Source organism: Pseudopipra pipra, chromosome 29 (assembly GCF_036250125.1).
Source record: "Pseudopipra pipra isolate bDixPip1 chromosome 29, bDixPip1.hap1, whole genome shotgun sequence".
NCBI lineage: Eukaryota > Metazoa > Chordata > Aves > Passeriformes > Pipridae > Pseudopipra > Pseudopipra pipra.
The window spans coordinates 1,648,932-1,664,325 of NC_087577.1; the positions used below are offsets into that span (position 1 = coordinate 1,648,932).

Below are 15,394 nucleotides of genomic sequence, written 5' to 3' on the forward strand. Positions count from 1 at the left end.
CAGGCAGCCCCGGTACCAAACACCCTTTATTCGCCGCCTGCCCCGCGGGCTCAGGGACAGCCCCAGAGCACCCCAGTCCCCGCAGGGATGCTCTGTCCCCTCCTGGTCAGTCCTGTGCCCCCCCCGGTCCCTCAGCGGTCCTTCCTGCGCAGCGGGGGGGACGGGGGGTAGTGGCGGGCGGGGGGCACGTCGTAGTGACTGGGGATGTGGCTGTTCTTGGGGGAGTCGTAGTGGCTGGGGGGGTCTGTGCGTGTGGGGCCGCTCTCTGTGGGGACAAGAGAAGGCTGCAAGGGGACATGTCCCCCCCAGGGGTCACGAAGCCCGTGTCACCGAGGCCACGTCCCCCCGGGGCCACGTAGTCACCGGGGTCATGTCACCTCCCAGGGCTGTGCAGCCCCTGCCATCGAGGCTGTTTCCCTGCCGGGGCCAGGCAGCCCCCCATCAGCAGGGTCCTGTGCCCACTGCACGGGGCCAGGGGACCCCCCAGCCGTACCCTCCTGGGGCGGCTCCTCGGGGACCCCGATCTCGGCGTAGGACATCTCCCGCCGGACAGGGGACTTCATCTCCATGTAACTGCCCTCGGGGGCCTTGGCAGTGGGGGTGGGCAGCTCCTTGATGGTGGCATAGGGGTTCTCGCTGGCCAGGGAGCTGGCGCTGGCCCCCAGCCCCTCCCGGGGGTGCTCTGGGGGAGAAGGAGTTGGGGTTTTCCCCATGACGGGGAGCGGGAGCGTCCGGCTGTGTCCCAGGGAAGTCCCGGCCCCATCCCTTCCCTATCCCAGCCCCGCCTCTTCCCCATCACAGCCCCACCCCTGGCCCTTTCCCTTCCCCATCCCCACCCCATTCCAGTCCTGTCCCAACCCATCCCCACCCCATCCCTGCCTCTTGCCCATCCCAGCCCATCCCTGTCACGTCCCAAACCCGCCAAGTCTCCATCCCAGCCCCAGCCCCATCCTTTTCCCATCCCAGCCCCAGGCTCAGTGTTATCCCTTCCCCATCCCATCCTTTTCCTCTCCCCATCCACATCCATTTCCCATCCTCCCCCTCTCTCTCCCTCACTCCCCTTCATCCCACTCCGTACCTTTGCTGTCACCCTTCCCCAGCCCAGGGCTGTAGCTGTAGCTGTAGCTGTAGCTCCGGTCCAGCTGCCCCCCTGTGTTAAGGGGGCAGGTTTGGGGTCCCCTCTGCTTCATCTTCCTCCAAGCATTAAAGTTCTCTGTCCACTCCACCCCACCCCAGCCCCTTCCCTGTGGATCCCGAGCAGGGAGGGGACCCAGGTGCCCACCCCATCCTGGCCAAGGTCCCCGCTGGCTCCCTCGGAGCTGCCCCCCATCCTCCTTACCCCTGGGGCCCAGGGCTGATGCCCCGAGGTGCTTCCAGTCAGGGGGCAGCGTGGCATTGCCTTCGGGGCCGTAGGGTCTCTCCAGGCCAGGGAAGAGCTGTGGGCCGGGCACCTGGAGCCCAAACAGGGGACGGGGTGGCCTCGAGGGTCGTGGCAGTGGCCTGTGCCACGCTGTGCTGGCCCGTGCCACACCATCCTGCCCCGTGCCGTACCTTGAGGGAGCTGGCTCTGTCCTGGGGGCCGGGGGGTGGCAGCGGGCACTGGGACAGCGTGTGGTAGCTGGGGTTGGAGTAGTAGTGTGCGTGGTGGCTCGGTGGCACGTCTGGAGGGACAGGAGTCAGCAGGAGGGCCACCAGGGCTGGGGCCACGTCTGCAGCACCGCTGCCCCGGGCTCACCTGGCACCATGTAGTCGGAGGTGTCCGTCTGTCCCGCCGTGTAGGCCACGGCCAGGTGCCGGCTCTCCTTGCCCTTCTGCCGGTGGCGGTAGCACAGGGCCATGACCACCACGGCCACCAGCAGTGCCACCAGGGCCACCAGGCTCAGCACCAGCCCCAGGGAGCTGTAGGCTGCAGGGGGGGCTGGCACAATGGTGTAGGGCTGCTCAGGGGTGCCTGTGGGGTGGGGAGGAATATCAGCCCCCAGGGTGGGGTAGGGACCCCAGGGACCCCCCGCTCTGCCCCCACTCACCAGCCTCACAGTGGGGCCCGGTCGTGCCTGGGGGGCAGGGACACGTCCCGGTGGCGGGGTGGCAGGTGGCATTGTGGGGGCAGCGGCAGAGTTGGTCACACTGGAGCCCGAAGGTCCCGGGGGCACAGGCTGGGGACACAGGGGGTGGGGGAGCCAGAGCCATACTGGGACCACAGCACCATACTGGGACCATATAGCTCCATACTGGGACCATACAGCTCCATACCGGGACCATACAGCTCCACACTGGGGCTGTTCCTGGTGCCCAGGATCATGGAGGTCCAAGGGGCCCATACAGTTCCATACTGCCCAGTCCAGAGCTGGGTAGGGGTTACCCAGATGGTGACCCCTCTCTCTTGCCCCCCCGACACCCCTGGCTGGATGGGAGGGTGCAGACCCACAGTGAGGGGGTGTCTGTGCCAGGCTCTACCTTCCTCGCAGAGCGTCCCGCTCCAGCCAGCCGGGCAGTGGCAGGTCCCCTCAGCAGGGTGACACGTCCCCCCGTGGTGGCACAGGCAGGGCTGGGCACAGGCATCCCCCCAGGAGCCGGGGGCGCAGGCTGGAGGAGCGGGCGAGGGGTGGGGTCAGCCTTGTGGGGTCAGCCTTGTGGGGTCAGCCTTTTCCGCACTCCCCCTCTCCCCCTCTCCCCCGGCCCCCCACTCACGCTGGGAGCAGCGGGGGCCCCGCCAGCCCGGGGCACAGAGGCAGGAGCCGTTGGTGGGGTGACAAGAGGAGCCGTTGGCGCAGGAGCAGCTCAGGGAGCAGCGCTTGCCGTAGCGCCCGGGGGGACAGGCTGGGGTGACACGAGTCGCACCCGGTCTCAGCGCAGGGCTCAAGGACCGGGCTGGGAGCAAGCCGCGGTTTCAGGGGCGGGAGGGGGGTGTTCACTCACGGCGCTGGCAGGTGGGGCCGCGGAACCCCGGGGGGCAGGCGCAGGATCCGTCCTGGGGGGAGCAGGAGGCCCCGTTGCGGCAGGAGCAGGACATGCGGCACCCCCGGCCCCAGGAGCCCTGGGGACAGCTCTGCTTGCACTGCGGCCCTGCGGGGACGAGGAGGGATGGGAGGGGTGAAGGGCAACGTCTGAGGGCACGGCAGGGCCCCACCGCCCCCGGGATTCCCCTCACCCGTCCAGCCGGGCAGGCAGTGGCACTCCCCCGTCACGGTGTCGCAGCCGTCGGCGTGGGCACAGTCACAGTGCCCCCCACAGCCCGCCCCGAACGTCCCGTTCTGCAGCGCGGGGACAGGTCGGGGAGTCACCGCCGGGGTGGTGGCACCAAGCCCCGGTGCCAGCAGCACCAGCACAGCCAGCAGGACTCACCGGGCAGGGCTGCAGGCAGCGGGGGCCCTGCCAGCCCCGTGGGCACCGGCAGGTCCCGCTCTGGGGGTCGCAGGACGCCCCGTGGGCGCAGTCACAGCTCTGGTTGCAGCCGGGACCCCAAATACCAGCGGGACACGGCGTCGAGCAGTCCGGTCCGTGCCAGCCTGCGGGGTGAGGGGACAGCGGGGTGGGCACGGGGACGGGCACAGGGACCCCCCACCCTCCGGTGTGCACCCACCTTCTTTGCAGAAGCAGGACCCATCGAGTGGGGAGCAGGCCAGGGCGTGCTGGCAGGAGCAGCGCCCCGAGCAGTTCACCCCAAAGGTGTCAGGGGGGCACAGGGAGGAGCAGTGCTCATCCTGGGTGAAGGTGGGGGGGAGAATTCAGAACAGATGGGACCCCCACCCAGGGCTGGGGAAAGGACCCAGGTGTCTCGGGACCACCCCGTCATCCCTCTTTTTGGCATCCTGGTGCTGCAGGGAGACTCGACAACCCCAAAAACCCCATTCTCCCATAGCAACCCCAAGCTGTCCCCAGGGTTGCCACTGACCTCCCAAGGGATGCCCAGACCCTCAGAGATAACAACCCCAACCCACCCCCAAGGACAGACCCCCATGTTTCCCTCAGGGATGCCCAGACCCCCATGCTTGCCCCACCTCCGAACAATCCAGACACCCACCTAGAACCATCCAGAGCCCCCACGATCCCCCAGCACCACCCCGACCCTCACTCTCCCACTCAGGGATGCCCCACGACGCTGGCCCAGCACACCAGCCCCCCCGTGCCCCTCACCGTGTAGCCGGGGGGGCAGCGGCAGAGCCCGGTGGTCCCGTCACAGACCCCCCCGTGGAGGCAGAGGCAGCTCTGGAGGCAGCCAGGCCCGAAGGAGCCGGGGGGGCAGCTCTCATTGCAGAAGAGCCCGGCCCAGCCAGGGTGGCAGACACACTCCCCCAGCATGGGGTGACAGCTGGGGGCACACGCTCAGCACCCCAGTGCTCCCAGTATGGGGTGCTGGCTGTGCTGGGAAGGGGCTTTGCAAACCGAGGGGCACAAAGGCCCCGCCCCGGGGGGGAATTTAACTCTTCCTGGCCGTGCAGCCAACACGTCAGCTGGCTCAGTGAGGGTGCTGGGGGCAGACGGGGGTGTGGGGGAGGCAAGGCTTGGAGGGGAGATGGGGATGGGGTGGGGAGGCGAGGCTGGGGGCGTGAGGCAAGGGGGGGGAGATGAAGATGGTGGGGGGAGGTGAGGAGCTATGGGGGATGAGGATGGGGGAGGTGAGAATGGTGGGGGTGATGAGGAGCTGAGAGAGGAAAGGATGGGGAGGGAGTCAGGGTGGGATGGTGCAGCCGGGGTGGGATAGGGGGGCTGGGGCAGGATGGCATAGCCAGGGTGGGATGGGGGTGCTGGGACGGGATGGGGGTGATGGGGTGGGATGAGATGGGATGATTGGATTGGGTTTCGGGGGCTGGGACGGGGGTGCAGGATGAGGATGCTGGGATGGGATGGGGGAGCCCAGGTAGGATGGGGGAGCTGGGATGGGTCTGAGGAGCTGGGATGGGGGTGCTGGTGTGGGATGGGGATGCTGGGATGGGATGGGGGAGCTCAGGTAGGATGGGGGACCTGGGATGGGATGGAGGTGCTGAATTGGGATGGGGCTGCTGGGATGGGATGGGATGGGATGGGATGGGATGGGATGGGATGGGATGGGATGGGATGGGATGGGATGGGATGGCCAGGTTGGATTGCGTTTGGGAGGCTGGGTGGGCTGGGGGAGCTGGGGTAGAATGGGGGTACTGGAATGGGATGGGGGTGCTGGAATGGGATAGGGGTGCTGGGAGAGGATGGGATTGGATAGGATGGGTTTGGGAGGCTGGGTTGGAATGGGGGAGCTGGGGTGGGATGGGGGTGCTGGGGTGGGGGAGCTGGGGTGGGGTGGGGGAGCCAGGGTGGGGTGTGGGTGCCAGGGTGGGAAGGGAGGGGGCCGTACCTCTGGCTGTGCTGGGGGTGGCAGAGGCAGCGGCTCTGGCAGTGCAGCCCGTAGAGGCCGGGCAGGCAGCGGCGCTCCTCGCAGCGGCTGCCCTGGAAGCCGGGCTCGCACAGGCAGCCCCCGTCCACGTGGAAGCACTGGCCCCCGTTGGCACAGTCGCAGCTCTCCTGGCAGTCCTGCCCGTACCGCCCCACCGGGCACCTCTCCCGGCACCTGCGTGGGGAGCAAGGTGAGGGCACAGCCCCACCCAGAGCTGAGGTGGCTCCTGGAGTCCCCCCCGGCCCCAAGCCGAGGCCATCCAGCTCACTGCATGCCAGGCTGGGGCGCTGGGGTGGCCCTGCCTGCACAGAGACCTGGCACCGACAGCAGAGGAGCTCGGTGGCCCTGTCCCCATGTGCCACATCCCCGTGTGCCCCCCACCACCCGTGGTACCCCTTTGCCCTGTCCCTGTGTGGCCCCTCCTGGTGCACCTCCACCTCCATCTGCCGCCAGCCCCATGTGCCCTTGTTCCCTATGCTCCTGTCCTGGTGTGTCACATCCTCCTGTCCCCGTCCCCTTCTCCTCCCATTCCCCTGTATCCCCATTCCCCTGTGCCCCCAATCCCTGTCCCCTCCATCCCCCTCCCTTCCATCCCCCTGTACTCCCACCTCAAGGCCTCCCAATACCCTGTGCCCCCAATCCCCCAGTCCCCCAATCCCAAATGTCCCAGCCCCTCATCCCTTTCTCCTCCACCCCCTTGCACCCCCAGTTCCCAGCCCCTTCAGCCCCCTGTACCCTCACTCCCCTGTCCCCCCATCCCCCTCTCCTCCATCCCCTTGTACCCCCATCCCCTGGCCTCCCATGCCCATATTCCCCCTCATCCCCCCAATCCCTGTCACCCCTCATCCCCCTGCCCTCCATCCCACTGTACCCCCATCCCCTGGTCCTCCAACACTCCAGTCCCACAACGGCCCAGCCCCTCAGCCCTCTCCCCCTTGCATTCCCAGTTCCCAGCCCTCCAGCCCCCTGTACCCTCACTCCCCTTGTCCCCCCAATCCCTGTCCCCACCCATCCCCCTGCCCTCCATCCCCTTGTACCCCATCCCCTGGCCCCCCCATGCCCACACTCCCCCCTGTACCCTCAATCCCTGTGCCCCCACAAGCCCCGTCCCCCCCTCACTGCTCTCCAGTGAATCCCGGGGCGCACTGGCAGTGCCCCCAGCGGGGGTCACAGTGGCCCCCGTTGTGGCAGCGACACTCGCCCTGGCAGCCGGGGCCAAAGCGCCCGGGGGGGCACGGCACGGAGCAGATCTCCCCCTGCAAAGGAGCACCAGGGTCAGCCGGGGAACAGGAGGCACAGAGGAGGGTTTTTGGGGGGCGAGGGGGGGCACAGCCCACCTACCATCCATCCGTGGGGGCAGACACAGGTGCTGGTGCTCGAGGGGTGGCAGATGCCCCCGTTCTGGCAGGGACAGGGGGTGTCACAGGGTGTCCCCTCGGGGCAGGGCACCTCACAGCTGTGGGGGGTGAGGGGTGAGCAGGACCCTGCCTGGGGAGCGGCGGGGGGGTTGTGGGTGTAGAGTGAGGGGTCCCTACTCACAGGGGGCCCGACAGCCCCGGGGGGCAGAGGCAGGCGCCGGTGGAGGCGTTGCAGGGGGCCTGGTGGTGGCAGGGGCAGGGCAGGTGACAGCCCTGCCCGTAGGTGCCAGCTGGGCACGGCTGGTGGCACAGAGGGTCGGCGAAGCCGGGGGGGCAGGAGCAGACCCCGGTCAGGGGGTCACAGGGGGCCCCGTGGTGGCAGTTGCAGCGCTTCCCACAGCCCGGCCCCCACGACTGCTCGTCACACTCTGCAAGGGGGAGACCAGTGGTACCTCCCCTTCCCACCCCATCCCATCCCATCCCCTCCATCCCATCCCATCCCATCCCCTCCATCCCATCCCATCCCATCCCACCCCATCCCATCCCATCCCATCAATCCCATCCCATCCCATCCCATCCCCTCCATCCCATCCCATCCCATCCCCTCCATCCCATCCCATCCCATCCCATCCCATCCCATCCCATCCCATCCCATCCCATCCCATCCCATCCCATCCCATCCCATCCCATCCCATCCCCTCCATCCCATCCCATCCCATCAATCCCATCCCATCCCATCCCCTCCATCCCACGCCATCTCATCCCCTCCATCCCATCCCATCCCATCCCATCCCATCCCATCCCATCCCATCCCATCCCATCCCATCCCATCCCCTCCATCCCATCCCATCCCATCCCATCCCATCCCATCCCATCCCATCCCATCCCATCCCATCCCACCCCATCCCATCCCATCTCATCCCCTCCATCCCATCCCATCCCATCCCATCCCATCCCATCCCATCCCATCCCATCCCATCCCATCCCATCCCATCCCATCCCATCCCCTCCATCCCATCCCATCTCATCCCCTCCATCCCCACCCCATCCCCTGATCCATCCCCCCTCTGTTCCCATCCTGTCCCCTTCCTCATTCCCACCCCATCCCTTCCTCATCCATCCATCCCCAGCCCATCCTCATCCTGTGCCCATCCCCATCTTCTCCCCATCCTGCATTCCAATTCCATTCTCATCCCATCCATCCATCTCCATCCCACTCTCATCCTGTCCCCATCCCATCTTCATTCCCATATTATGTCTGTCTGAATTTCCATCCCCACCTCAACACATCCCATTCTCCATCCCATCCCATCCTCATCCTATCTCCATCCCCATACCATACGTATCCCATCCCACTCTCCCCACCCAATGCCATTCTCAGCCCACCCCCACTTTCATCCCATCTTCGTTCCCACTCCCCGCTCACCCCATCCCAATCCTCCCATTCAGATTCCATCCCCATCTCATTCTCCATCCTCTCCCATTTTCCATCCACATCCCATCCCAAACGCATTTTCCATTCACATCCCATCCCAAACCCATTCTTCATTCCCACCCTATCCCAATCCCCTTCTCTATCCCCATCCCATCCCAATCCCATTTCCATTTCCATTCTCATTCTCCATCCCCATCCCATTCTCCATCCCCATCCCATTCTCCATCCCCATCCCATTCTCCATTCCCATCCCATCCCCAACCCATCCCAATCCCATTCTCCATCCCCATCCCATTCTCCATCCCCATCCCATTCTCCACCCCCATCCCATTCTCCATCCCCATCCCATTCTCCACCCCCATCCCATTCCCTGTCCCCATTGTATTTTCCACCCCTGCCATACTCTCCATCCCAATCCCGCCCCCATCCCACCCCAGACTCCATCCATGTCCCCCTCCCCGTTACCCTCTGGGGTGTCCCCCTGCCCCTGCCCAGCCCTCCAGCCGAACCCGCTGCCCCCCGTGCCGTCCCCAGCCGGGGGTGCCCCCTCGGTGCCCCCCCACCGGTCCCTCACCGCTGGAGCAGTCAGGGCCGCGCCAGCCCGGCTCGCACTGGCACAGCTCGGGAGCCACACACCGGCCGTGGACACACTCCTGGCTGCAGCGAGCTGGGGAACGGGCAGGGAGTGTCCCCAGGCGGCTCTGGGGACACCCTGCCCTGGGACACGGCCCCCCGGCCCCACTCACGGACACAGGAGTCCCGGCTCTCGTAGTAGCCCAGGCAGCACTGGTAGCGCCGCCGGTAGTCGGTGCGGACGGCCTGGCGGTACTCGGTGCGGTGCACGACCCTGCGCCGGCACGGCACCGTGGGACCACGGCCCTGCATCCCCCCATAGCCCTGGGGACACCCTGCACCGGGACAGATCCCCTGCAGCCCCCCATGGCCCTGGGGACACCCTGCACTGGGACACACACCCCCTTAACCCCCCCATGGCCCTGGGGACACCCTGCACTGGGACAGATCCCCTACAGCCCCCCATGGCCCTGGGGACACCCTGCACTGGGACACACACCCCCTTAACCCCCCCCATGGCCCTGGGGACACCCTGCACTGGGACACACACCCCCTTAACCCCCCCCATGGCCCTGGGGACACCCTGCACTGGGACAGACCCCCTCCAGCCCCCCATGGCCCTGGGGACACCCTGCACTGGGACAGACCCCCCCTTCACCCCCCCATGGCCATGGGGACACCCTGCACTGGGACAGACCCCCTCCAGCCCCCCATGGCCATAAGGGACACCTTGCACTGGGACAGACCCCCCTTCACCCCCCCATGGCCATAGGGACACCCTGCATTGGGACAGACCCCCCTTTACCCCCCCATGGCCTTGGGGACACCCTGCACTGGGACAGACCCCCCTTCACCCCCGCATGGCCATAGGGACAGGCCCCTTTCAGTCCCCCATGGCCCTGGGGACACCCTGCACTGGGACATCCCCCATCCAGCCCCCAAAGGCCTTGGGCTCACTCTGGACTGGGTCAGCCCCCCTCCAATCCCCCACAGCCCTGGGGACACCCTGCACAGGGACAGACCCCCTCAAACTCTTCTCCATGCCCTTGGGGACACCCTGCAGGGTGACAGCCACCTCAGTGTCATTGAGAACACCCTGCACTGGGACAGCCCCATCCACACCCCCCCTGCATGGCCTCAGGGACCCTCTGTGGTGGGACAGCCCCCCTTCAGCCTCCCATGGTCTTGGGGACAACCTGCATTGCAACATCCCCCATCCAGCCCCCACCATAAGCTTGGGGACACCCTGTGGTGGGACAACACCCCTCCAGCCCCCGAAGACCTTGGGGACACCATGCACAGGGACAGACCCCTTCGAACTCCCCCCCATGCCCTTGGGAACACCCTCTCATAGGACAGCCCCCCTCCATCTCCCCAGTGTCATTGGGAACACCCTGCACTAGGACACCCCCATCCATCCCCCCCACAGCCTCAGGGACACTCTGTGCTGGGACAGCCCCCCTCCAGCCCACCCATGACCACGGGGACAGGGCCCCTCCAGCCCCCTGTGGCTCTGGGGACACACTGCACTGGGACATCCCCCCTCCGGTCCCCCATGGCCTTGGGGACAATCTGCACAGGGACAGACCACCCTTGAATCCCCCCCCCATATCCTTGGGGACACTCTGCAGTGGGACAGCCCCCCTCCAGCCCCCATCATGGCCTTGGGGACACCCCCTCATGGGACAGCCCCCCTCCAGCCCTCCCAATGTCCTTGGGGACAACCCACAGTGGGACAGGCCCCCTCTCCAATGTCCTTGGGGACAACCCACAGTGGGACAGGCCCCCTCTCCAATGTCCTCAGGGACATCCTCTCATGGGACAGCCTTCCTCCAGCCCCCCATAGCCTGGGGGACAGCCCCCCTCCAGCCCCTCACGCCCTCGGGGACACCGTGTGGTCCCCAAGGGGCTCTGGGGAGCCGGGGCTGCTCCCACCTCTGCTGCGGGCAGGGCAGGGGGGAGCCCAGCCCGCCGGGACAAGGCTCGCTGGAGGACACGACGTGGGGCTTGGTGTAGGATTCCTTCACTGCCGCCGTGAAGCTGCGGGGTGGGGGGGTGTGCGAGGTGAACAGCAGGTCCTGCGAGGCCCCACCGCTGTCACCCTGCCCCCTCCCAGTGCCCCCAGCCCTACCTCTCCCAGTAGCTGCACACGTTGGGGTCGCTGGGGCGGAGGGCAGCCAGGAGGGCGGCGTGCACCGCCAGCACCGCGGCCCGCAGCAGCATCCTGCCCGGAGAGAGACCACGGCTGCACCCTGTGCCTCCACACATTCCCGCTCCACACCCACCGCCCCCGGCCCCGGCTCTGGATCCGAGATCCGACCTCCCCGCGGGGCTGGCTTCGCATTCCTCCACCCCGAGAAACGGCCCCGGCCCCGCTGCTCCCCCCGTGCCAGGGGGACGGCATCTTGGGTGGCCCCACGCAGCCTCATCCCCGCATCCCCAGGCACCCCGTGGCGCATCCTGGCATCACCCCAAGCTCTCCAGCAGGACCCCATCCCGGGATGCTGCCGGAGGTGGGAGCCCGGGGTGCCGGGGCGGGGTTTGGCACGGCGGCTCCAGCCCCTGGCGCGGCGCCGCACGGCCCCACTTCAACCCGTGCTGTGTTTATTCCCAGTTGTGCTTCCTGGATCCAACGGCTTCTTGCTCAACCCAGAGAGGGTCTGGCTTTGCCGGGGCGGCTCCGGGATCGTTGCCAGCCCGGGGGGCCCGGCTGGGAGGGCCGGCGAGCCCCTGAGCCCCCCGCGCTGGGGGTGCTGTTTACCGGGACGCGTGTTACGGGGCTGGGGCTGCCGAGTGCCAGGGAGGAAACAGAGGTTTCCTGGTCAGCACAGCTGGATTCACGGTGGTTTCCTTACTGCTCCGGCCGTAGGACACCCCAAAGGTGCTGCCCCGGCAGCCCCCTGAGTTCATCCTCCCCCTCACCGGAGCCCGCGCTGCGTTTTGGGGCCAGAGCATCCGGTTTTGGGTGGAAAAACGGTTTAGTGGGAAAGTTTCCCCCATTTCCCTTCTGCTCCCGGCAGCGAGGAATTAATTGCTCATCCGCTGCCAAAATTCCCTCCCCTGGACCCTGGCAGGGGGGGAGAGCCATGGGAACCCCAAGACCTCCCAGTGCTCCCACTGCCAGCCTCATGCTCTGCTCCAGCAATGGGGGGGTGGGGGGTCCTAGAACTGCCGGGAACAACAGGAACCACTGGGAGATACTGGCAGGAAAAGTGAGGAATCATCAAAACATGCTGGCAGGCCCCATCTGCTCCTCACTGGGGAGCCCAGCCGCGGGAAAGAGCCCCCCCATGGATGCCACAGTGGCGAGAGACCCCCCCCAAGACCTGACACTTCCCTCCCCACGGCTGTCCCTGAGCACCTCCCGAGTGGGATGAGGAGCATCAGCCGCTGGTGATGGGGGTGGAGGGAGCATGTGGGGTGAGGGCAGGGGACCAGGGACCAGCCCTGCCCTGTCCCCGCAGGGGACACTGCGCTGGGCTCCCCCCGCCGTTATCTCTTCCTCCACCACAGCCCGGGGGGTGACGCGTTTCCTCCGGGACCGCGGACCCGCAGGGATGGGGCTGGGTGAGGGTGAGGGGGGCAGGGGGGTGAGTCAGGGACATGGGCAGGGACAGGGGCAGGGGCAGCACTGGGGTCACCACAGGGTGTCGCGGCACTATCCCACTCCCCGTCCACCGCCGTCCCCTCGCTGTTGTCCCCCCCCGCATCCCCTCACCTTGGAACCTGCACCATTCCCAAGCCCCCCACGGTGCTGAGGGCTGTTCCCGCTCCGGCAGCACCTCAGGGCACGGCGCAACCCCCCCAGCCCCACCCCCGGCTCCCAGGGTGCCCCAGGCTGGGCACGGTGGCACTCACCTGGCCGGGGCCGCGGTGACAGGCGGGGTGGGGGTGCAGTGGCCCCACGCGGGGCTGGCCTGGCCGGTGGGCTCGGCCGGCCGGGATGGCGCAGCACGGCCGTCGGAAGCGGAGGGAGGGCCCGGAGCTGCTCTCAGGAAGTTTGGACGTGGAGACTACTACGGAAAAGGGAAAAAAATAAAAAACCCTAATTATTTTTTTCTTTTCTTTTTTTTTTTTTCTTGTCTGTCCAGGAACCAGCAGAGTTTTGGCACAGCAGCATCCCCGAGGCTGCTCACACACGGCGCTGGGTGGGGATGGGGTCCATGGGGACGTCCCGGCGTGACCCCTCAGCTGCAGGGTGTCCCTGTCCCAAGGGCTCTGTGGCACCCGTGGGTGCAGGCCCTGACCTGGGGTGTCCCACAGGGCCAGGGCAGGTGAAGGGACCCCCCAGGCAAGGGGAGGGGCTGGGGGGACCGAGGTGTCCTTCAGCTTCATGGCACGGGCTGGTGGTTGGGAAGCAGAGCCCAGGCTGGTGCCCAGTGTCCTGGGCACATCATCCCTGCATCCCAACATCTTTGGCACAGCATCCCTGCATCTCAACATCCTGGGCACATCATCCCTTTATCCCAACATCCTGGGCACAGCATCCCTGCATCCCAACATCCTGGGCACATCATCCCTGCATCCCAACATCTTTGGCACAGCATCCCTGCATCTCAACATCCTGGGCACAGCATCCCTGCATCTCAACATCCTGGGCACAGCATCCCTGCATCCCAACATCTTTGACACAGCATCCCTGCATCTCAGCATCCTGGGTACATCATTCCTGCATCCCAAGGACACATCATCCCTGCATCCTTGGATCCCAGGAAGACATCCTTCCTGCATCCCAGGCACATGTTGTTCCTGCACAACATTCCAGGCACATCATTCCTGCATCTCAGGTAAATCACCCCTGCATTCCAGGGACACATCATTCCTGTATCCTGGGCACACACCATACTTGCATCCTGAACTCTCAGGTACATCGTCCCCACATTCCGGGCACACACTGTCCCAGGATCTCGGGCACACATGATCCCCACATCCCAGGATCCCGGGCACACATGATCCCCACATCCCAGGATCCCGGGCACACATGACCCCTGCATGTCAGACACCCCAGCCTTACATTGTAGGATCCTGGCCACGTGTTTCCCCTACATCCCGGGATCCTCAGCCATCCATCACCTCTGCATCCCTGGATCCTGACTATATATCACAATTATATACCTGCATCCCGGGACCCCATCCACGTGTCACCCCTATCCTGGGACACCCGTCCACGTGTCGCCCCCATCCCGGGACCCCCGGCCGGGCAGCTCAACCCCAAGTGTCCCCCTGCCCAACCGCCCCCCGCCCCCATCCCCCATTAGCGGCCTGCGCTGCTCCCGAGGCGCCGTTAATTGCTCTGCTCGTTACAGGAACAGTTCTAATCACTCACAACGATTTTCACGTCCCAGGGCGGCTCAGCTGCCCACCCCCCTCCCCTACCGCCCCCCTCCCTCGCCCACCCCCGGCTCTCCATTAGGATCGAGCCCACCCGCAGCTGAGGCTCCGCTGTGGCCACCCCAAAACGGCGCTTCCTGGAGCAGGGGTGGGCACCGAGGGGTCCCGGGCTGGAGACATCCGGAGCTGGGGACCTGGCGTGGAAGTGACCCCCCCCCGCCCCGCGCCAGTGCTTTTTAAGGTGTCCCCAGGGCCGTGTGGAAGTATTTATTGCTCGGGGACACTTCAGCGGCACTTCAGTGCCGAGATGCCTTTGCAGCCCCCCCGAGAGCCCCCGGAGCCGGAGAGGACGGAGACCCCCAAGCGCACTTCGGTGTGGTTGGGGGCTGTGCAGGGTCCATCCCTCGCAGGGCCAGGACACAGCCGCATCCACAACTCCGCTGTCCTCCCATCCATCCACCCCATCCGGGGGGGAGGAACCCCAAAACACGCCTGGTCCCTTTAGGGGGGACCTGGGGTCGCTTTAGTAGCTTCCGAGGGGTGGGACCTCCCCCAAAGAGCAGATCCAGCCCTGCCACGGGCTGAGCCTGCGGCACCAGGGAGCAGGAGGGCGGCTCAGCCGGGCTGGGACCCTCCGGGCAGGATCCGTCCGGGGATCTCCCAGCCGGGCTGCAAGAGGCAGAATCGGGGCCGAGACCCCCCAGGTCTGAGGAACCCGGGTTAGCGGGGCCAGGCCGCGGTGCCGCTGGGGCGGCAGCTCCGCCTGGGAGCGGAGCCGTTAATTACCTCATTGCCAGAGTCCATTACCGCTCCCCCCGGAGCAGTGAAATGGAGAAACTGCTGCAGGAGGGAGAGAGGGGAGGATCCGATCGATCGCGAGGGGAGCCTTAACTCTTCCCTGACCACCCTAAGGGGGAAACTGAGGCACAGCCACCCCCACGGGGGAAACCGAGGCATCGCCACCCCAGGAGGGAAACTGAGGCACGGCTGCAGGGGAGCCCTCCCTGTTTTGGGAGGGGGGGATGTCACCGCCGCACACGGTCCCTTTTGGGGCGTTGGTCTGTGGCAATCTCCAACACGGGGCTGGAAAAGCTCAAGGTTGTAATCTAGTTCCTTCCTCAAATTAGATAAGAGGGAAAAAGGCCATAAATCAACGTGGGCAGCAATTAGAGACCCCAAAGAAGCAGGTGGGGGGCTCTGCCAGCCCAGCTGAACTCCAACAGGACCAGACCCTGCCTGTGCCAGCTCCCTGCATCCCGGGGCTGGACCCTTGACAAAGATCCAGGGCCTGACAGAGGGGCCTGAGCCCTGGGCTGGGGGCTGGAT

The 15,394-nt window shown here is 66.5% G+C and overlaps 1 protein-coding gene across 5 annotated transcripts; it reads right to left on the reverse strand.

The window, feature by feature from the left end:
* PEAR1 (platelet endothelial aggregation receptor 1) lies at positions 1 to 12,726 on the reverse strand. 5 transcript variants are annotated; one of them, XM_064638295.1, is made up of 23 exons: positions 12,596 to 12,726; positions 10,869 to 10,961; positions 10,673 to 10,777; positions 8,911 to 9,011; positions 8,739 to 8,831; positions 6,911 to 7,157; positions 6,713 to 6,827; positions 6,491 to 6,627; positions 5,333 to 5,545; positions 4,138 to 4,312; positions 3,584 to 3,704; positions 3,346 to 3,509; positions 3,152 to 3,254; positions 2,920 to 3,066; positions 2,692 to 2,820; positions 2,458 to 2,586; positions 2,028 to 2,156; positions 1,736 to 1,951; positions 1,552 to 1,661; positions 1,340 to 1,451; positions 1,079 to 1,150; positions 494 to 682; positions 2 to 265 (listed from the first exon to the last, which is right to left on the reverse strand). In XM_064638295.1, the coding sequence occupies exons 2-23, from the start codon at positions 10,958 to 10,960 to the stop codon at positions 132 to 134; spliced, it is 3,033 nt and encodes a 1,010-aa protein (XP_064494365.1). In that variant the 5' UTR covers position 10,961; positions 12,596 to 12,726; the 3' UTR covers positions 2 to 131. The 5 variants fall into 5 exon arrangements, with proteins under 5 accessions (XP_064494369.1, XP_064494366.1, XP_064494367.1 ...); XM_064638294.1 differs by lacking the exon at positions 12,596 to 12,726 and having other exon boundaries at positions 10,869 to 11,054; XM_064638299.1 differs by lacking the exons at positions 2,028 to 2,156; positions 12,596 to 12,726 and having other exon boundaries at positions 1 to 265; positions 10,869 to 11,059.
* Positions 12,727 to 15,394: the final 2,668 nt, after the last annotated feature.